This window comes from Cydia splendana, chromosome 12 (genome assembly GCF_910591565.1).
Source record: "Cydia splendana chromosome 12, ilCydSple1.2, whole genome shotgun sequence".
NCBI lineage: Eukaryota > Metazoa > Arthropoda > Insecta > Lepidoptera > Tortricidae > Cydia > Cydia splendana.
Window position 1 is genome coordinate 20,117,706 of NC_085971.1, and position 23,430 is coordinate 20,141,135.

Here is a 23,430-nt window from a genome sequence, read left to right on the forward strand (position 1 = left end):
TCGAATTAAGTACCTTATTCTTAATAATTTACACACTGGAAAGAGGAAACTGAATATTCAGAATTAAGCAATGCTATGCATGGTTTACATAAATTAAACCACTTTAGCGTTCAGAACCAATCAAGCTTATGCCTACTAGTAGGCACCAGATAAGGTAAACTACTCTTACTGCATATATAGAAATTAATGAGTACAATTAAGGTCACTTGATGATAGCTAAACATGAATATAAGCAGAATGAGCCGGCACCTTTACAAATATAATTGATAAGGTTCTGTGGCATTTCTATATTAACCATTTGAACGCCAAGAGCACCAAAAAGCGTCATAACTAGGCGTGCCCACATGAGTGTTATGTTATGGCTTAAGCTCTCAAAGTAACCTTCACAATTTTAAGTAAGGTTTGTTTAGATACATTAGCTCGCGTTCGCGTTAGTAAAGCGTACAAAGGATTAAATGCATTTTTATAGCTATAACCAAGTACCTATATAGCTCACACTGACTCACAGTCATTAAAGGAATTCAGTAATTCCCTATGACATTTTAGTAAGTAGGTACCCAATATTAACTTTGTGGGTAGTGATAGTGAATTATAACGAATATTTAAAATATTCGTCTACTTAATCCCGAGGGATTCTGGAAATAAGAAATGTCTTGTCCTTGTTATATTCCTGCAACTGCTTACTTTACTAGATAATTATTATCAAATTTGTTAATAATTGGGAGTTATAAAATAATAAGAACTACTCGAGTACTTTATGATTTTATTCTTTTCATACTTGAATTACATCACTCCTTATCACAGATGTTGTATGCTCCTTGAAGAGTAGACTGACTTATCTCATCTTCTTTTACCTAGTTTTCACGTACATATAATTAAGTATAGCACCATTGTGGTGACTCATTTTTTTCTCTTTAAGTACATTAAGTACGTATATGAAATGTAAAGTTAGTAACATAATATAATGGTATATCAAATTGTATGCTTTACATAATACCTCTCTCCTCACAGGTGTTAAAATAAAGGGTGTACTACATAATTAATTAAACACTCGTAATATAATAATATTACATATACATAATAAGTACATGTATAATCACATTGGCTTGGCGTCTTCCCACCACCAGGCGATAACAAACACGTCTCAATATTATTCTTAGGTTTCGAATATCGGTACAGTTGTTTAATGACAGCGTTTTACACAAAAATAAAACGCTAATTAAATAACTTACCATATTCGAAACCTAAAGTTTTAATCCTGCCTGGTGTAAATATGTATAATTTTGAGACAATGACTTGGAAATTTGTTTTGGCGGTAACTGTCAAACACCTGTCAAAACCAACTGCTCTGTGGTGGGAATGTGAGAGAGAGAGAGGGACGTATATGCTAGAAAAGGACAATACGACCGACAACACAATGTTGCCATTCTCAATATTATTCTTAGGTTTCGAATATGGTAAGTTATTTAATTAGCGTTTTATTTTTGTGTAAAACGCTGTCAATAAAATTTTCGTTATGAACTTTAACCACAGCAGTTGGACAGAGTCATTGACAAATATATTTTTTTTATTATGGTGGGTAGACGTACCTACCCTCCATATATTTTATGAATATTGATAAAGACAGTTGGAAGCAAATATTCATTATACAAACTTAATCGCGTGTAGTTAAGTTTTAAGTGTTTTAAGTCCCGTTTTATGATTAATAATGTAAAAAAATCGTGAAAATTTAAATCTTAGTTGGGAGCAATGTTGCTGTAGAAAAATGTTTTTATTTTGATTACTGGCAACTTTTTCTAGGAGGCCAAAGCACACAGAAGCTTCAGGCGCATACATGCGCAATTATTTGGGGACATAACTTTCTTAGGAAGTGAACAGGCCTTGGTCTAGAACGCAATTAGTATGTGAGACCTACATCGCGCTTACGGAGTTATAATGTCAGTTTCTATATATATAACTTCTGACCAACTCTCAATGGACTTCGGTCCCCAGGTATAACACCCGCCTGGAGAGAGTACTCTCTATTGCCCCTCTCTACTTTCTACATTGGTGACCTTCCGACATTGGACAGCCATGAAGACCTCAGGATCCTGACGACGCCGCCTCCACCTAGCATGCCTCTGTACAGTCTGTACATATGTGATATACCTGTAAATATCTTGTAAATATTCATGCCTGGTACCTCAATCTTTCTCTCTCCGCTCGCCACTCTGGCTCTGAGCAACTCCGCTCGCCCTCTCTGGCTCTGAGCAACTGCGCTCGTCACACTGGCTCTGAGCCGCTCCGCTCGTCTGTGACTCTGAGCATCTTCGCTCGCCACACTGGCTCGAGCACATCTGGTTTTGCTGCACACTTCATACGTCGTCGCTGACCCCTCCGCTCAAAGGGGGGCTGATGTGGCGTCTCCTCTAGCTGTCACTGCCAACGTCGTGCCACAATAATCTAATAGATGGCGTTAGGGCGCTAGAACACAAACGGCTAAGAAGATACTACGTCTAGAACGCAATTAGTATGTGAGACCTACATCGCGCTTACGGAGTTATAATGTCAGTTTATATATATATAACTCCGACCATCTCTCAATGGACTTCGGTCCCCAGGCATAACACTAGCGATTGCAAATCCGTGAACATTTTTCAAATCCGGATTTTCGGATTTTGGTTTGACCGAAATCCGAAGTTCGGATTCAATCCGGATTTTAAGAAAGGAATATGTGGCATAAAGGCAAAGTGAAACAAACAATCAAATTAAGTTGTTTTTATTAAAAATAAAAAAAACAGAATGCGTACACTGCTACGCCAATAACAAAATCTTTAAAAAATTATAAAAACAAAATACATACGTACACTCCCAAGTAACAAAAGGTTCTATAACTAAGGCATTTTATCACCAAACAGTGATATAGTAGGCCTATAATGGTAACCATTGTGACTGCTTGTACTATAAAGGTGTTTAACAAAGCGTTTTGTTTCTATAAGATTAAAACCTTTTAAGTAAATTTTCTCTTAGAACGCTTATAGGATCATACAAAAGAATCTTTAAAGTGCTGCACTGTAATCGATATGCAAAAAGCGATTATGGTACTATTTAATACTATAGACGACTTTACTGATGCTTTTATGTACCTATTTTGCACTAATAATGCGTCAAAGTAACTTTTATAGCACTAGTATTGTAGCAGTATCGTAAACACTATTAGAGGATCAATCTGCACTATAAAAGGACTTTGCACGACCATTACGTAACGTTTTAGCTTTTTAAAAGCTCTCTTAACATCGCTATAAGGCTAGAAGAGTTCTCTAAAAGTCATGAAAGTTTTTCTATAGTGCTATATAGTACCATAAAAGTTACCTGGTACGTTGCTTAATAACTTAAATCGTAACTTAAAAAATGGCTGCTGTTTTCTGCCATAATAGCACATTAGCGGCACGGCTGGAGCTTATGTGTACTATAGCAGCCACAGTTGGAACAAGTCCTTATTTTATTAATTTTAATTTAATTAAAACATGAAAATTATGAGAGCGCATTGTCAAATTTGAAATCAGCATAATGATTCTATCGATACAATTATTTTCGCATGTACAATGTACCGGCATAGTAACGGTCCACAAATGCTTTTTAGTACATCCTTTTTATTACCTAAATACAAATGTCACTTCAAGAAACAATGGCGAATGAACTTATTTAATATTTTAGGCACCCACGACGCAAGTATGATAAAAAAGATCACTGGAATCGTTTACGGTGCAAAATAGCACTATAAACATGTTACTTTTACTTTTATAATTCCAAATTGCGACATAAACGTTGCAGACAGCACTATTTTAGTACTAAAGAGCGTTTCTCGTCACTTTTACATTTCAACCATAGAGCTGATTTATCACCGTGAGTGCCTTTATGTAATGTTTATAGAATAAATCAGTGATAAAACTAGGGCCTATCTGGGGTTTTGTAAACGTTTACAACACCATTATAGTGCTAATCATGAACACTAATTAGCACGCTCCAAAACGTTCTCAGAACTTTTATAGCACCACATTTTGTTACTTGGGCTGCTACGCCAATAAAAAAAAGCGGACGCGGGGCAAGCATACAGGTGCGAGCGAGTGCGCGACGCGCAATGCCCGGCTGGCAATAGCTCTCCAGCGTTACCGCTTCATGTGCACCGCTTTTTATTTCGCATGAGCATTAATTTTGAGCAAATTAGTACTGGTGGGAAAAAATCCGAAAAACCGGTTTTTTCTTTTCAAAATCCGAATTTTAAAACGGATTTTCAAACGCTCCGAAATCCGGATTTTTGAACTTCGAATAATCCGGATTGCAATCACTACATAACACCCGCCTGGAGAGAGGTACTCTCTATTGCCTCCTCTACTTTCTACAGTTCCAGTGACGATCTGGCAATACTGTTAAACTATAGTACATTACTACAGAGGCTGGGAAGTAAGGGGTTGCCGGCCGAATGCATATAGACGGCCGAACGTAGTGAGGCCGGATAGTTATGAGGCCGACAACCCCTTTTCACGCCGAGGTATGTATAGTGCTTTTCTTAAACATGCAATGAAATAATAATAAAAATTGATGATGATGATTGTTTCATGTCCTAATGTGATAGGTTATTCAGTGCGTGGGGTTCATAAGGGGAACGAAAATTTTATTATTTTTCACTACGACGCGCGGTTTAAGAGCATTATAAAGTATTTTTAATTTTTGTTTTATCTTTTTTTTTAGTTTTTTTTTTAATATTAATTAGGGGTTTCTTACAGAGGAACGAACATTTTATTATTTTTGCGCTACGACGCATGGTTTAGGAAATACAGCCCTATATTTTTTTTTTGCTTTTTTTTCTTTTTTTGTGTTTTTTAAAATGTTATTAAGGGGTTTCCTAAAGGGGAACGAAAATTTGATTATTTTTGCGCTACGACGTACGGTATAGGAGATACAGTATTATAAAGTTTTTTATTTTTTTTCTTTTATGTGTTTTTTTTAAATATTAATTAAGGGTTTCTTACAGAGGAACGAATATTTTATTATTTTTGCGCTGCGACGCACGGTTTAGGAGATACAGCCCTGTAATTTTTTTTTTTTCTTTTTTTTCTTTTTTTCTTTTCTTGTGTTTTTTAAAATGTTATTAAGGAGGTTTATAAAGGGGAACGAAAATTTGATTATTTTTGCGCTACGACGTACGGTTTAGAAGATACAGCATTATAAAGCTTTTTTATATTTTTTTTCTTTCTTGTGTTTTTTTTAAATATTAATTAAGGGTTTCTTACAGAGGAACGAATATTTTATTATTTTTGCGCTGCGACGCACGGTTTAGGAGATACAGCCCTATAAAAGGGGCCCAATTTCTTAGACCTATTTTAATTTTATTTTATTTAGTATTAGTTTTTAGTTTTAATTTAGTTTTATTTTATAGATAAGTTAGTTTATTTTATTTTTAATGTTTGTATCTACCTTATAAATAAACATTATCACCTTTTTTGCTTTTTTTTCTTTTTTTTTCTTTTCTTGTGTTTTTTAAAATGTTATTAAGGGGTTTCCTAAACGGGAACGAAAATTTGTGTATTTTTGCGCTACGACGTACGGTTTAGGAGATACAGCATTTTAAAGTTTTTTTATTTATTTTTTCTTTTTTGTGTTTTTTTTTTAAATATTAATTAAGCGTTTCTCACAGAGGAACGAATATTTTATTATTTTTGCGCTGCGACGCACGGTGTAGGAGATACAGCCCTATAAATATTTTTTTTGCTGTTTTTTTTATTTTTTTCCTTTTCTTGTGTTTTTTAAATGTTATTAAGGAGTTTCCTAAAGGGGAACGAAAATTTGATTATTTTTGCGCTACGACGTATGGTTTAGGAGATACAGCCTTATAAAGTTTTTTTTGTTATTTTTTTTATTTTTTGTGTTTTTTTTAATATTAATTAAGGGTTCCTTACAGAGGAACGAATATTTTATTATTTTTGCGCTGCGACGCACGGTTTAGGAGATACAGCCCTATAAAGATAAAAAAAAAGAAATCGTACCATAAACCATAAAGCATAAACTGCCTATAGTTTTTAGGGTTCCGTACCCAAAGGGTAAAACGGGACCCTATTACTAAGACTTCGCTGTCCGTCCGTCCGTCCGTCCTTCCGTCCGTCCGTCCGTCCGTCCGTCCGTCCGTCTGTCACCAGGCTGTATCTCACGAACCGTGATAGCTAGACAGTTGAAATTTTCACAGATGATGTATTTCTGTTGCCGCTATAACAACAAATACTAAAAACAGAATAAAATAAAGATTTAAATGGGGCTCCCATACAACAAACGTGATTTTTGACCAAAGTTAAGCAACGTCGGGAGTGGTCAGTACTTAGATGGGTGACCGTTTTTTTTTTTGCTTTTTTTTTGTTTTTTTTTATATGGTACGGAACCCTTCGTGCGCGAGTCCGAATCGCACTTGCCCGATTTTTTTTTAAAGCGGTGCGATAGTGTGTTATCACTTTAATAGCTGAATGCCACGATGGTGTGTCACACATATCTGTGAAATGGAAATTAAAAAAAAAAATACTTCCCGGCCTAGGCCTTAAATTTTGTATGAAATTCGTTTACAGTTCTCTGGAGTTGCTCCGCCCTAAACGTGATACTTCGAAGCCTGATATAACGCCCGGAGTGACGACATTTCATTGCATGTTTGAGAAAAAAATATTATTCTTATAACCATAACTTTCTGTGTGATGTTATTATCCTCATTATTATCCCATAGATTTGGCATAATGTGAAATAAATGAAAATCTAACATTAATCATATTATCAGATATTCTTAACCTATTAAAAATGAATTCGTTATAATGTTTGCGATTTCAAAATTACGTTTTGAAATCAATTTGCTTCTGCATTGAGCCGTGAAATGGAATTACAGAAATAGTCCTGCGAAACTATACTGGTGGCTCAGACGTGGTTCTTCAAAGTGGAATCCTACTGTACAATACCAAAGGCGGAGTATATTATCCTACATTAAAGAAATGGGATAGTCAGCACCCTCTGACAGAAATTCAGTAAAAGTGGTGTGACGTTGAGGCGAGGCGTGAGATGTGGTTATCAACTTTTACTCTTAAAATGGTTCCACGACTGATTTTTGACTCAATTGTATGTATTCTCATCGTCGCGGGCGAAGTATACGAGCGTGAGCGTGAACTTCAACGCGCTCTTTTAAGACTTGACCGTAGTTGCGATCTCGGCTCCTGCTTTCCCGCCTTCGGGGACCTCCTCATCGGTCGTGAAGACCGTCTTTCTGCTACGTCTACGTGTGGAACCTACAAACCCGAAAGATACTTTACAGATTTGAGAAGGAAAACCTGCTTCTGGTGTGACTCCAGTGACGACACTGTAAACAATTTAAAATTAAACCATAGAATACATAACGTTATTTACAAATATTCCGGAACGCGTGGCGAATCGTGGTGGCAATCCGAGAATGGCAAAGAAAATGTTTCAATTCAGTTGGATTTGGAAGCAGAATTCCATCTTAAACAATTAATCATGCAGTTCAAAACATATTTACCAAAGGCCATGTTAGTAGAGATATCAAGCGATTTTGGGAAAACATGGAGTGTATGTCGTTATTTTGCGTACAATTGTACTGAATCTTTTCCCGGAGTTCCGGAGATAACAATCTCTTTGACAGAAGTTGTTTGCGAACCGCTATATTCTGGAGTTATCCCATCAACTGACGGGACTGTTAACCTTAGATTTTTGCCGCTAGGTATCGGTCCGTATTCCGAGGAATCAAAGATTTTTTACCGCTCGACTAACCTTCGGATCAACTTTACACAACTTCACAGTTTTGCTTCAAATGGCAAGATATTACACAATAGTGACAACAGAGCGGCAATTGGAGATAACTACTACGCCATTAAAAAAATCACTGTTCTTGGTTCTTGTTTCTGTAATGGACACGCGGCAAGATGTATACCGTTTTCCGGAAACGACTCAAATGACAACATGGTTTACGGTCGCTGCAAGTGCGCTCATAATACGCTCGGAATGAATTGCGAACATTGTGATGATTTGTTCAATGATTTACCTTGGCAGCCAGCTGTTGGAAAGAAAACTAATGCGTGTAAAAAATGTCCCTGTAATAATCTTGCTACAAAATGCCATTTTGATCCCGAACTTTATAACAAAAGTGGAAAGTTACGTGGTGGTGTTTGTGATAATTGACAACATAAGACTACGGGTATACATTGTGAACGTTGCCAATCGAAATTTTATCAAGACCCTCACTTAGACATTCAATATCTTTACTTATGTAAGTTGTGCCTGCGATCCTAAAGGTGTTACACATCAAGAAGACTTTATGTGTGATGCCCAAACCGACTTATTAAATAACAAAACCGCCGGCCACTGTGTCTACATATGTAAAAGTGGATTCTGGAACTTCAATAGTACTAATCTGGATGGCTGTGACTGCTGTGAGAAATGCAATGCACCAAATTAGAACCCGTTAAACAACCAAAGTTGCGCCCCATCTAATGGTGCTTCTGTAAGAGTCCTAACTGGAAGAAATCACGATCAGTGTCTTCCCGAGTTTTACGGATTGTCAGACTCGGACAACGGATGTCCACCCTGTGATTGTGACCAGTGTTGATATGAAGGTGATATGGATGTGAAATGTAATGCAATTACAGGACAATTAAATGCCAACCAATTGATACGACTAGACGTAGGTGCAATCATCTTTTGTAAATAATAATTGTAGTGTATAGTGAATAATACCTACCTCTACCTACGCACAATAATGGCTTACGTGGCAAGAGTGCTACTTCTAACAAAATCTTTCGGTAGGGTAGAAGCCACGTGAGTCAAAGTGTTTGTATGAAGCTTTTCCGTTTAAGTAATTAAACAATTACAACAATCTTAAACATTAATAAATATTACTTTCAGCAGGTTCACAATTATAACTTTTATTTACTTATTTTGTTGTTTTGTAAGGTAAATGAGTACTTATAATAATAATAATAATAATGCGGGGGCAGCTTGTGGCGAGCTGACGGTGACTGGCGACACCGCGGACCCCTATTCCAGAGGGCCCTGTCTTCTGGCCCTCGCCTCTGTGCTTGCCTTCACCGGCCGGCCAGAGTGGAGTCGCAAGAGCGGGACCTAATATGCTCCAGGTTGGAAGTGTAAAATGTCATAACGCCGGCGGCCTGCTGAACGGATCGGAACGGGATCTGGCTACCGCAGACTTACCTCTCGACAACCTCACAGCCACTCCAAAGTGTTGCCCTGTTGTCGCACTGTTCGTGCGGCCATTGCGGGGCCCACTCAATGAGTTGGCGAGTCACCACCTGTCTCATACAATTTTGAGACTGATTGTCACGGCAGGTGTCCGCTAGTCTCCTCCCATAGCCCGATATCCAGTCCATCCAACATTCAAATCTATAGCCTATGACCTTAGTTCCTATCGCAGCACAAAAGTGCTGCACTGCAATAGTCTTTGCACCTGGCGGGGACCATCTCCGGATGTATCATATTGTGCGTTCGGGGATGGTATCCGCCACGTGTATCCCTTGCCTTTAGATTAATTTGTCTTAAAGGGCCTCTGCACTGTTGGCTTCGGCCCCATGCACGCCTCCCAAAGGTCCGGGACCCCATGGTCCCGAGATATAAAAAGACAGACAAATAATAATAATAAAATGTTTTATTGCAGGCATTAAAAAAACCCATACACATCTTAAAAAAATTACTAAAAACTAGCTTAACTTTAACCAGAATTCTAATAATAAGTATTAAATAAAATTTAATATTAATATTATTTCCGGTTCTCGCTCTGATGAACAGATAGCCAGTGTCTAATTGGGTGTGGACACCCTGTGTGTAATTTTTATTAGCACTGTAGAGCTAAATGGTTTTATGGCCGTTTATTTTAAATGATAACACAGCAATAATGAAATATAGTCTGTCGAACAACTTTGTCAGTAGAAAAAGGTGCGAAATTCAAATTCTGTATGGGACGATATCCCTTCGCGCCTATTATTTACATTTGAAGAACAAAGAAAAAGTCTAATAAATTGACTCATGGATAGTCAGACGACACCGGATGGCAGAAATGTTTTAGTAGAATAGGCGTGAAATTTGCTGCATTTTTCTACTGACAAATTAGAATCCTAGACTATAATAAAAGTATTTTATTTTATTAAGGGTAAAACATGCTTTATTTTGTAACTGATTTTTTTTCTTTTTCGTCCATCAGGACAGGCTAAAGCTCTAAGCCATACTGCCTAGTCATAAGTAGATTTTTTGTCTTTTCAGTAAGTTCAATCCGGTAAACGTCTTCAGTAAATACTATTCATATTAGGTTAATTCCGATAGTAATTTCTTCAGTAGTCTTCATTTTCAAAATACGTGCTGTTTCATTAAAATCTTGTTCGATAATTGAATTTTAAGGATCTTGTAAGGCGATAGCTGGATGTTACAAGGGCCTGCGTGAGCTACCCAGCGTTGACGCCAGAATGGTGGTTAAACGCGTTTTGTGAAAAATTTTTCGTTATCTGCACACTTCCACATTAATTTACTACATAATACGCTATCAATATTACACTTTAAACAACATTAATGAGCAAAAACAAAGAAATGAATCGCGAAGCGACACGACCAATTTGGCGGTTGATGAATAACTTCATTTTGTAACTGAAAGTCCGGTAGTGTAAGCACAGTTTATCATCATAGATATTGAAGATTTGACGTGTTCATTTTTTATTTTTAGTTGTCAAAAACAGTAAATTTTATCAAATGCTGGCATATAAGTATCATAACAAAATTTGTATTTAAATGAATTAAACTAAAAGCTTTCACAATGAATTTAGGTGGTACATTAAGAATTAATAAATTCGCTTGTTTAATATTAGGTTTTATATTATTTCTAATAATTTATTGGCGGTCCGGCGGTGCCACTGTGACTGACAAAAGTGATTTAGTGAATTTAAAACATTTGTTAAAAGCTGGTATTTTTGCGGCAGAGCGTGGTGGTAAGAGAGTTGTGAGTCAAAAGAATGGCGAATTAAACGTTCAGAGTAAAGGGAAGACGCAGGAAGGCGCGAACGATCCTGTGACGGACGCGGATTTAGCTTCGCACTGTGCGATGTATTACAGTTTGAAGAATACATTTCCTAAGTTGTCTATAGTGTCGGAGGAGCATACGGGAGCGGCTGGCTGCAGTGACCAGGAGGCCATAGACTTGGAGAGTACGCCGGCTGGGCATGGTGTGATAGATTACATGTTTGATGAACTTGTTTACATTAAGGATGTGACTGTTTGGATCGATCCGTTGGATGCCACGCAGGAGTATACAGGTACAATAATTCTTACTTTTTAATTTAGTTAGCCTTATGAAATCATGATTAAACATTTTAATGTTCAAAAGTGGAATTTGGAACGGTCAGATCTCTTGCTGAATCATTTACTTAATAAAAGTTTTTCTTATAAGATACCTGTCACACGTCTTGCTCTCTTAGTAAAAAAATTTTGTGCGTTCTAAATGCTATGAGCATAGTCGATAACAAGCTAAAACGCAGAGAACTAACCCTGCACTGTTCCAGGTTCGCTTTGATAGACGTGCCTTTTCATAACTACCTTTCTTTGTAAATGTCAAAACCTACCCTCATTGTCTATACATAACATGACTATTTATTATGGTATAATAATATACTCCGCCTGGTACTCTCTTCCGACCATGTGACTGACATAAGCCTACGTCATCATGCGACATTGCTATATAATAGTATGCAATAGCGCTATACAAAGTGGCAATGTTATTGTGACGTAGGATTGTGTCACTCTGGGAAGAGAAGACATGTTTTGAAGACGACGACCGGGTCTGGCCTAGTGGGTAGTGACCCTGCTTGTGAAGCCGATGGTCCTGGGTTTGAATCCCAGTAAGGGCATTTATTTGTGTGATGACACAGATATTTGTTCCTGAGTCATGGTTGTTTTCTATGTATTTAAGTATTTATATATTATATATATCATTGTCTGAGTACCCTCAACACAAGCCTTCTTGAGCTTACTGGGGGACTTGGTCAATCTGTGTAAGAATGTCCTATAATATTTATTATTTATTTATTATGTTTTATTACTTTTATTAGACTATGACTATTTATGATATTTTCTATTTCTGAGACCATCGCCCACACTGTTAACTGTACATTGGTGGACCTTATGCCTTTGGTAATAAGGTCCTCCGATGTACAGTTAGGAGTGTTGCTGTTTGTATATAGCTCAATTTTATTTTACAGAGGGTCTGTACCAGTATGTGACCACCATGATGTGTGTGGCCATTAAAGGAGTGCCAGTTATTGGAGTCATCCATTATCCATTTACACCGCGCACCTACTGGGGATGGTACACCAAGCGGACATCGGACAATATACCCAGTGTGACTCATGTGAGGTTTTTATAGAATTTGACAAATTATGTTGGTATCGTCTTGGGTCGTCCCATTCGTTTTTCGTCAAGTTCTTAAATTAGTCCTATCGTCACTCATTTTACATTGAAAGCCACCGACGATTGTGACGAATGTAGAATGAGTGACGAAAGCAGAATAGGACTAATTTAAGAACTTGACGAAAAACGAATGGGACGACCCAAGACGATACCATTATGTTGATAATAGCTAATTTATATGATGTGGTATAGCCTGTCCGATTTCTAAGATCAATTTCGCTTGTGGCTAACTTGAACTTAGTAAAGCGGACAGACTACTCTGATTGTCAAAAGTTAGATAGAAAGAATAGGTGTTGACTCAGCATAAATACTGCGGAGACCGCAGCGCTGATCTTCGAGACCGCAGTGCTGATCTTCCATCAGAACCTTAAATAAACCTACAGTAATGAAAGTTGATGTCGTATTGGTATTGTCTATGTCTTGTGAAAGTGGCCTTCTTGCCGAATAATTTTTTGAATTTTGACAATCCAGTTGCCATACAATACAACATTGGCGCCGTGCAGCGGCATCTACTTTAGCTGTCAAACTTGGATATTAATTTTTTTCTTAGACTTAGATGGTACCATTACTTTGCTAAAACTGACACCTTTATCACAAATTGAACCCTACCACATTGACATAAAGTCCAACTAGTTTGCAAGAAGAAGATGTGACATTACCGTAAAATGGGGTGAGTAGGGATTGCGAGGAGAGTCGGGTTATGAATGGGGAGAGGAGGGATGATTGGGGGGTGAAATGGTTTTTAAAGGCTACTGCTTCTTAAATAATGTATTCCTACAAATGGAGCTATAGTAATGTTCGTCTTTAAAAAAATGGATTCAACAACTTTCAAAATCACCTTTTGTATGAAATCCCATCTCACCCCAACTACGAGGGACTACGGGGTGAGGAGGGATTTTGTGTTTATCGTTAAAGTTATGAAATGGAACTACCTAAAATCATAAAAAGACTAAAATACAAACGGCCGGGACATTTATAGATGGTCAAGCAAATCTTGTCAGTAAAAAAAGGCGGCAAATTTAAAAAATGTAGGCGCGAAGGGTTATCGTCCCATAGAAAATTTGAAATTCGCGCCTTTTTCTACTGACAAGATTTGCTTGACCAAGTATATTAATAAAATTAAGTTTGCATAAAATGTAAAGGTGAAATAAAATGTTATCGAGGTTTGAATGTCAGTTTTGTCCCTACTCACCCCATTTTACGGTATATATGACTTTTAACATTTTTAGACATAAGGAAATGCTCTGAAATTTCAGAAGGAAGAAAACAAGAACCAGCCCACAGTGGTGGTGTCTCGCTCGCACCCGGGCAAAGTGACGGAGACGGCGAAAGAGGCTTTTGGCGATAAAACCACTGTCATACCGGCAGCCGGTGCCGGGTACAAAGTAATGACTGTTGTTAATGGTAAGGATGTTAAGTATTAATATTATAAAATAAATGTGAATGATTGGATGTTTCTTCCTTTTTTCCCAAAATGAATTTGATTAAATTTGGCACGCAGATATTTTATAAAAACTGAACAATTGCGAGTCGGACTCGCCCACTGTGGCTTCCGTACTTTTTAGTATTTGTTGTTATAGCAGCAACAGAAATACGTCATCTGTGCAAATTTCTACTGTCTAGCTATCACGGTTCATGAGATACAGCCTGGTGACAGACAGACCGGCACTGGAGTCTTAGTAATAGGGTCCCGTTTTTACCCTTTGGGCACGGAACCCCAAATATCTCCATAAGAATCGGTCATAATACACATAATGTAACCCCCTCATTCATAAAACTTTACGGGCCTGATTTAGTTAAATTATGTTTTATCCCTTTCTTACAAATACATAAGCCAGAATGACAGATAAAGACAAACGATTCTTAGCTAATTGAGGTTCGTAGGGCGTTTATGAATAAGGGGTTAGTGTTTACCTATTAAGTATTTGTTACCTGAGCCATTTTATTTAAAGTTGTCCCCTACACTTTTTTTTAATTTGTGAAATTTTATGTTATTTCTACTCAGAATCACGAGCTCTTTCGATCCTAATAGGAGAAATAAAGTGTCCCAGGTTTTTATTTCCATTCCACGTTCCATTTTATTTACGTTACAGTTACCATTCGTTACAATCATAGACTTTGTATGGAGGTAACGGAATGGAAAGATCGAAAATTGTATGGACATTTTGAGACACTTCCTTTCTCCTATTAGGATCAAAAGAGCTCATATTCTGAGTAGAAATAACATAAACAATCCCAAATTTGAAAAAAAAAGTGTAGGGGACAACTTTAAATAAAATGGCCCACCTACGAATGCATGCTTTTACTTTGCCCCACAGGCACCTACGACATCTACCTCCACACCTCCGTCATCAAGAAATGGGATCTCTGCGCCGGCGACGCCATCATCAAATCCGTGGACGGTAAAATGACCACCACCAAAGGCGACGCCATTGACTATTCACCTAACGAGGTGAAAGTGACAGACGGGGTTTTAGTAACCAGGTACGATCATGAATATTATTTGGGTAAGTTGCCAGTTATAGCCCCTTGAGTGCCAAAGGGTTTTTAGATTGATAGGGATACTAGAAGTAAATTTTTGACCTAATATTTTATGAGACTTAATGCATTATTTCCTTTTCTTGGGTCAGTCAAATTGAACCGAACCTCCAATAAACATTTATTTATGTGGCGAACTTAATGTCAGAAGGCATTTTTTACTAGTCTATCCTCAGGTCGAACAGTTTAGCAACATATTACTCGTAAATGATTAATTATTATGATATCATCAAATCTTTTTATTTTATTAATATTGTGTTTAATGATAATGAACCTCCAGGTCTATTTGTATCATTTCTCAGTTTTGTACATTGTGTACAACATATGCATTTATTTATGTATTATGAAATTTGTGTTCTAAAAAAAATCTTTCGACGGGGGTTTTAGCGCCTTGAGTGCCAAAGTTTTAGATTGCTGAAGGACTAATGAAGATTAGAACCAAATTTTGGACTTTTTTTATTAGACCTAATGCGTTTCTCTTTAAACGAACGTTATTTTTATCCGGATTTGTGTCGATATTACGACGTTAACCGCTTACTATCAGGCGAGGTGTATACTTGTTTGCGGCGGCGGCCGTCACGGTATTAATAATAACATTAAGACCTCTAAAGTTGCAAAGTGCCCATACACTGTGACGTCCATTTATCAGGTTTTTTCTTTGCCACCGTCCGCTGTATTAATTTAACAGGTAAAATGCATTAAGTCTAAGACATCGGTTACACGCTAATTCTGGCGTTAGTTCAGTCCATCAGTCCATTCGAGTTTTGACTGATGCCAGAATGATGGAAAATGGACACGGTTACACGATCAGTCCTGATAAAATTACGACACAGTCGCCGTTTGGACACAGAACGCAACACAGTCATTTAGTCTTGTCTAATATGGTGACTGACGCGAGAATGACACAAACAGGTTACACGATCAGTCTCCTATCAGTTTTCTGTCATTCAAAATGGACTGACGAATATTATCTAAAAATTTAAATTTTCATCAGTCCAGACCATCAGTCCATCAGTCCGCGTGTTACACGATAATTCTCCCGTCAGTCTGACCAGACTGATGGACTGAACTGACGCCAGAATTAGCGTGTAACCGATGTCTAATGATATTCGGTCAACGCAAGTTCCACTTGTTACTTAAGAGCGCTCTTACAAGAAAAGTCGAAATAATGCAAAATTGATGATACTAGTCGACGAAATTCAGGACTTTGCGCTCATTATTAGAAACAATGAGTACTTGTTCCAGTAAAAGCGTCTTCTTATCTTTATAAATGTCGTTGTAAATATTAGAAAAAGGACTTATTAAATTAGTAATGATTTTTTTTCTGATGGTCGTTTCCGAAAAACCCCGTGAAGCACTGAATGGCGAGCTCTTATTTGGAAATGTTGAGAATTTTACTCTGCTAAACCTGGCTATGTTGTATTACTAATACCCTGTACTTTAGGCATATCAAACTATATTTTTCCTACATACCTTTGAGAAAGAGAAAATCAAAGTAAAACGAACTCGATTTTCTCTCCGAAACAAGTGTCAATTCCTACGAAAATCTACTTAATATCGAAGTCATTTTCATACTCAAGCAATCTGCAACGTTTGCTTATACTGTTGGTATACATTAGTGTTTATGAAATTCTACTATAATTTTTTGGCAATTTTTTGAAAACTACTCTATATTACCGATGACGCGCGCTGCGCCAGCTCAGTGCCGCGGCAGAGCTTGTAGAGGCAGGACGTGTGTCGGTCGGCTCCGCACATTTTCAACGGCGACGACGAGGTTTTTTATCATTGTGTGCGGCGGGCGCCGTGTAAAACGCTATACTGTGTGCGTGTAAACCGCAACGAGAGACTTTGATCCTAGCACCGTTTTTATAGTATTATAATTTATAATGGTACAGTTTAATAAACTACCGGACAGGATTAAAAATATTTGAAACGACCTGACATTCTATATGTATTTATTTGACTCAAGATAGTACTCAGGGTCTGATGATGGAGCCGGAAGGTGGGCACCGGTACCAATCAACCATGCAACTAAACCACTTTGTGTTTAGGCTCGTTTTATTCATCTCAACAAGATCTTTGACACAAGATAGTACTCAGGGTCTGATGATGGAGCCGGAAGGTGGTCACCGGTACCAATCAACCATGCAACTAAACCACTTCGTGTTTGGGCTCGTTTGATTCGGCTCAACAAGATCTTTGACTTAAGATAGTACTCAGGGTCTGATGATGGAGCCGGAAGGTGGTCACCAGTACCAATCAACAATGCAATTAAACCACTTCGTGTTTAGGCTCGTTTTATTCGTCTCAACAAGATCTTTGACTTAAGATAGTACTCAGGGTCTGATGATGGAGCCGGAAGGTGGTCACCGGTACCAATCAACCATGCAACTAAACCACTTCGTGTTTGGGCTCGTTTGATTCGTCTCAACAAGATCTTTGGCACAAGATAATACTCAGGGTCTGATGATGGAGCCGGAAGGTGGTCAACGGTACCAATCAACCATGCAACTAAACCACTTCGTGTTTAGGCTCGTTTGATTCGTCTCAACAAGATCTTTGACACAAGATAGTACTCAGGGTCTGATGATGGAGCCGGCAGGTGGTCACCGGTACCAATCAACCATGCCACTAAACCACTTCGTGTTTAGGCTCGTTTTATTCGTTTCTATAAGATCTTTGACACAAGATAGTACTCAGGGTCTTATGTTGGAGCCGGAAGGTGGTCACCGGTACCAATCAACCATGCAACTAAACCAGTTCGTGTTTAGGCTCGTTTGATTCGTCTCAACAAGACCTTGGACACAAGATAGTACTCAGGATCTGATGATGGAGCTGGAAGGTGGCCACGGGTACCAGTCTACCATGTAACTGAACCACTTCGTGTTTGGGCTCGTTTGATTTGTCGCAACAAGATCTTTGACACAAGGTAGTACTGAGGGTCTGATGATGGATCCGGAAGGTGGTGACCGGTACCAATCAACCATGCAACTAAACCACTTCGTGTTTGGCTTCGTTCGATTCGTCGCAACAAGATCTTTGACACAAGTTAGTACTCAGGGTCTGATGATGGAGCTGGACTGTGGCCACGGGTACCAGTCTACCATGTAACTGAACCACTTCGTGTTTGGGCTCGTTTGATTTGTCGCAACAAGATCTTTGACACAAGGTAGTACTGAGGGTCTGATGATGGATCCGGAAGGTGGTCACCGGTACCAATCAACCATGCAACTAAACCACTTCGTGTTTGGCTTCGTTCGATTCGTCGCAACAAGATCTTTGACACAAGTTAGTACTCAGGGTCTGATGATGGAGCTGGACTGTGGCCACGGGTACCAGTCTACCATGTAACTGAACCACTTCGTGTTTGTGCTCATTTGATTCGTCGCAATAAGATGTTTGACACAAGATACTACTCAGGGTCTGATGATGGAGCTGATGATGATAGACAGGTACCCGTCGCCACCTTCGCGCTCCATCATCAGACCCTGAGTACTACCTTGTGTCAAAGATCTTGTTGAGATGAATAAAACGTGCCTAAACACGAAATGGTTTAGTTGCATGGTTGATTGGTACCGGTGACCACCTTCCGGCTCCAACATCAGACCCTGAGTTCTATCTTGTGTCAAAGATCTTGTTGAAACGAATAAAACGAGCCTAAACACGAAGTGGTTTAGTTGCATGGTTGATTGGTACCGGTGACCACCTTCCAGCTCCATCATCAGACTCTGAGTATCACCTAGTGTCAAAGATCTTGTTGAGACGAATCAAACGATCCTAAACACGATGTGGTTTAGTTGCATGGTTGATTGGTAATGGTACCTTCCAGCTCCATCATCAGAGCCTGAGTACTGTCTTGTGTCAAAGATCTTGTTGAGACGAATCAAACGAGCCCAAACACGAAGTTGTTTAGTTACATGATAGACTGGTACCCGTGGCCACCTTCCAGCTCCATCATCAGACCCTGTGTATCTTCAGTGTCAAAGATCTTGTTGAGACGAATCAAACGAGCCTAATCATGTTACTACATGGTTGATTGGTATCCGTGACCACCTTAATCATCATCAGATCCTCAGTACCAGTTCGTTTTTAAACCCTCGTTGATACAAACTTTACAACCTATAGGTACCAAATGCAATGACGAAACATGTAAATAAGCGAGTAGGTACCTATAATTTCTTTCGAGTAATATACCTTCATAAGTACAAGTATGGGGCTATTCATAAATTACGTCGTTTCAAATGGGAGGAGTGGGGGGGGTCTGGACATCGGATGATGGTAACATGACGTAGGAGGAAACAGATTCATCCGAAGCTTGATTTTTGGATGATTTGAGGGGTGGGGGGGGTCAAAAATCGTCAAAAATAGATGACGTAATTTATGAACAGCCCCTATGTACATTTGCACTGCATTTAGTATTTTCGTACTTACCAAATAACAGTTTTAGAACTTTAAAAGTTAAGTACAGTTAGTGTTGTTATGGTTGATTTCAATATGCTTCGCGAAGGATCAAGAATGTTTAATCCATCATTGTAGTGCGAGTGTGGTAGAAGGGATCGGCGTACTGAGCTCGCACGGCCTGCCGCAGCGCGTAAAATACCTAAACTCGCTCAACGCCGAAATGTAATAGCGCTCTTAACTTGCTATTTTGACAAAAACTGTAATGTATTGTATGATCATGTTGGAAATGTGAATTGGTTGTATTTTTATAAAATTGTGGATCAGGCAGGGGTGGCATTTTAAAAAATAAAATATATCTTCTGCTTAAGGCCCTATGTGCATTACAATGTACAATCCGTTTCAATGTAAAACCTTTCTTAAAACAAAGTATTTAGAATTTCTTTTGTTTAATTTTTTTTGGAACAATTTTAATTCCAATTAACATAAAAAAGTACATGGACCTTATTAGACTACAATTAAGTTACCTAATTTTTATTTTTTTGTTGTAAATGTTGTAAATGAAACCCAATTTTTATTTATGTTGTTTTATAATTGTATACATTGTTATAAAATTTATTTATTTTTATCTTTACTATGATGTAAATAACGAGTGTCAAATTCCGAAATTGAAGGTGTCATAGTCTTATAAATACATAGGTACAGTAGACGTTAATGATATGTTTACATTTTTCACCTTATAACCTTGTACTTAAGGTGCAAAAGTGTAAACATGAGTATTTTGAAAACGGTAGTTTAATAATTACTTTGCTCTGACCATAAAACTCAATTAAATATGTATTGCAAACAATATACTCAAGAAAACGGGTCATATATAAACTTATTTCGTTGCCTTTGAGTGTATTTTCAGAATGATTGAATGGCGGCCTTGCATTTTGATAAAAAGACAATGATTGAATGGCGGCCTTGCATTTTGATAAATTAAAATCTATCGCTAAATTATTTTGTTACCTTACTTTATTTCCAACGTTATAAATATGTGCCAAAACGCGAAAGTTTGTCAATGTTATATTACGTGTGTAACTCTTCGGAAGGCTCACCAATGTAATGCAATAATAGATTATAGATTGGTGTGATTAATTCTGTAATAAACTAACAGCAACGCTATATAGTTTTAAAATGACTTTTTTTTCGGTATTTTTCATTTTCATTTCAGTTATTTTTCAGCATACCTATATAGATTGGATTACATAACATAATTGTATTTATAAAGTGAACTTTATGTTGTTTGCAATAAGGTTTACTTTCGCTGGCCAGATAATATTTGTAAATAACTTTTCATTTTTAACTAACGGCTGAAACTATTATTTGTAATGCATTTATTGGGGTAGCGTGATCTGACCTAAAACTATTCCTTGTAATGTACTTATTTGGTAGCATATTACTAAGACTTTTTCTAATAATAACTCTGTCAATTAAAATAGTATTTTCATAAAATAAATGAATGCAACAACATGTAGATTGTAGAATATTAGGACTCTCTTGTATGTATGTCGTAGTCAGATCGTATAATCCGCCGTATTACATTACGGCTAGCCGTTTTCAAAAACAGGGGCGTTTTGAAATGCGGCGGTTCGACGATTAGCCGGCTTGTCATTGCGACACGTTCTTCAATAAGGCGGCCTACGTTTAGCCGCATCGTACTACTATTTTAGATTGTAGAGTGACCAGTTCTTTCGGTCGCCTACGTAACCGGAGTTTGACAAATGTTTGCAATTTAATTTATTTTTACCATGGTCCCACCGCACTACATGTGTTTCTTTTCCAAAACATTTCCTTCACAACTTAAATAGACGGAGCCCCGCAAGCGGGGCTCCTATTTCTGGGCCGTTTGCCCCTCGGGCATCTGAAGCTACCTAACGAACCTAACCTACTTACCTACCTACGCTTTTTTCCCCAAAGTGTAATGTTTTCACAGACGTCTCACTAAATCAATAGGTAGGTAGGTTAGGTTCGTTAGGTAGCTTCAGATGCCCGAAGGGCAAACCGCTCAGAAATAGGAGCCCCGCGAAGCGGGGCTCCGTCTAGTTAAGTTGCGAAGGAAATGTTTTTTGTAAAGAAACAGTCCGACGAACTTCAGATTTGATGGACACCCCAGCGTTTGTCAGGCAGCGCCACGAGTGTTAAAAATGGGAACTAAAAACTGTCAAAGCGGCGGCTAATGACTCGCTGTATTACATTACGGCTAGCCGTGTTGAAGAACGTATGGCGTCGAATACATTCCGGCGGATTCTCATTCAGCCGCATTCAATCCGGCTAATCGTTAAACCGCCGCATTTCAAAACGCCCCTGTTTTTGAAAACGGCTAGCCGTAATGTAATACGGCGGATTATACGATCCGACTGCGACATGTATAAGGCTGTGAAAAAATATGTCAAAATCGAATATATGTGACGTTATCAATAAAAAGGGACCTTATTGTCGATGGCGCTTACGTCATTATTAACGATGCTCCGATATAAATACAACACCGCGCAACGCTGTGCGGCGTAAGCGCCATCGACAATAAGGTCCCTATTCATAGATAATGCCCCATATATTCGACTTAACCCTACGGCATAAGAGTGTCAAAAATTACCTATGCAAAATTGAACCCTATCACTTTGACACAAAGTTCAAAATCAGGTGGGTGGTAACCAAAATTGGTTGTGTTAAAATTTTAGACGTAGGTACCTACGTACAATTTAAAAACCTAAAACTGCACATACTGTAACAGTATACACGGTTTATCTTAAGCCTTAGTTTGCTGCGGCTATTAGTGTAGGTAATATTCGTAATTACATATTTTACATCGCGTCTTTCGACCCAGTGAGCGTGTTTAATTAGCCTGTATAATTAATTAGTGATTACTTTCCACGATGTAATTTTATACCCTTTTCTATTGTTATTGTTTGTGAACGAAATCATTACTTGTTAATAGTTTAGCGTAAGACTTAAGTAAATTATTCTACAAATATATTGGTTTTATTTGATCCTTTCACATCACAGTTATTACAGACAGGCACCTTCACCTAAGTTGAAACAAATTACATATGACCGTGTAAGGGCCTAAGGGGTTGTGCACAAATCACGCGAGGTGTTTTCGGATACTTTTTAACCTCCCCACAGCCCCCTCCCCATTGGTGTATTTGGTGAGGTTTTTGGCTACTCCCCTCTCCCACATAACCTCACGTGTATTTTTTTTAATTTTTCTATCCGTCCGGTCAAGGCCACGCGCACCAAAATTTCGTAAAACAGACTGAAGTGCGGAGTGAAGATTCATGTTTAACGAAACCGAGAAAAAGTATCTACTCATGTGGTAGGTATTTGACTTAGTTTCGTTCACTGTAGAAAAATACACGTGAGGTCTCCTTATACCCCACCCTCAACGTGATCTGTCGTGAACCTAGCCCCCCGCGTGATTTGTGCACAAGCCCATAGAAATTAATCCATTCTTATCAGCTTTGCTGAATGGACCTGTGTCTAGCGACCCCGGCTTCGCTTTGCTTTTTATTCCAAATTTCCAACCATTTTGCACAAAACCTTTACAAATTATACACCTAAACCAGGGGTCACCAAATGGCGGACCGCCGACCTATATAATTTTAATACATATTTAATAAACTCAAGTAGAAACGGACCGCGATGGTCATATTATTTTTAAAAATCGGACCCCTGAAGAACCTAATTGGTGACCCTTGACCTAAACCTTCCTCAAGAATCACTCTATTGAGGTGAAAGCCGCATGAAAACCCGTTCAGTAGTTTTTGAGTTTATCGCGAACATGTAGACAGACAGACAGACGTGGCGGGACTTTGTTTTATAAGGCGTGTCATTATTTACCATGTTTAAGCACAGAATACGTGATTAGTAATTCCGTACAGAAAGGACACTTCCTACAAAACCGAAGTATGACAGCGATTCAGGGTCAAATCATGATATCCCTTTCTAACTTATGGCAGTATCCCTTTC

At 38.2% G+C, this 23,430-nt stretch overlaps 2 protein-coding genes and 1 long non-coding RNA gene across 3 annotated transcripts in view; all 3 read left to right on the forward strand.

The window, feature by feature from the left end:
* Positions 1–23,430, forward strand: part of LOC134795739 (uncharacterized) — a 246,170-nt gene that overhangs the window by 89,385 nt on the left and 133,355 nt on the right. The gene's annotated exons all lie outside the window — the stretch shown is intronic.
* LOC134795843 (laminin subunit beta-1-like) lies at positions 6,931–8,920 on the forward strand. The gene has a single exon (XM_063767777.1). It carries the CDS (start codon positions 7,072–7,074, stop codon positions 8,200–8,202), a length of 1,131 nt encoding a protein of 376 aa, XP_063623847.1. The 5' UTR covers positions 6,931–7,071; the 3' UTR covers positions 8,203–8,920.
* LOC134795628 (putative inositol monophosphatase 3) lies at positions 10,767–22,427 on the forward strand. Its single transcript, XM_063767528.1, has 6 exons — positions 10,767–11,333; positions 12,276–12,424; positions 13,740–13,887; positions 14,802–16,152; positions 19,652–20,974; positions 21,838–22,427. Exons 1-4 carry the CDS (start codon positions 10,838–10,840, stop codon positions 15,014–15,016), a joined length of 1,008 nt encoding a protein of 335 aa, XP_063623598.1. The 5' UTR covers positions 10,767–10,837; the 3' UTR covers positions 15,017–16,152; positions 19,652–20,974; positions 21,838–22,427.

Bases quoted from the DNA above. Each gene is read 5' to 3' on its own strand.
- LOC134795843 (XM_063767777.1), top strand. From the start codon at position 7,072: ATGTGGTTATCAACTTTTACTCTTAAAATGGTTCCACGACTGATTTTT.
- LOC134795628 (XM_063767528.1), top strand. From the start codon at position 10,838: ATGAATTTAGGTGGTACATTAAGAATTAATAAATTCGCTTGTTTAATA. The intron at 11,334-12,275 runs GTACAATAATTC...TTTATTTTACAG, and splicing joins TGCCACGCAGGAGTATACAG to AGGGTCTGTACCAGTATGTG. The intron at 12,425-13,739 runs GTGAGGTTTTTA...CTGAAATTTCAG, and splicing joins ATATACCCAGTGTGACTCAT to AAGGAAGAAAACAAGAACCA.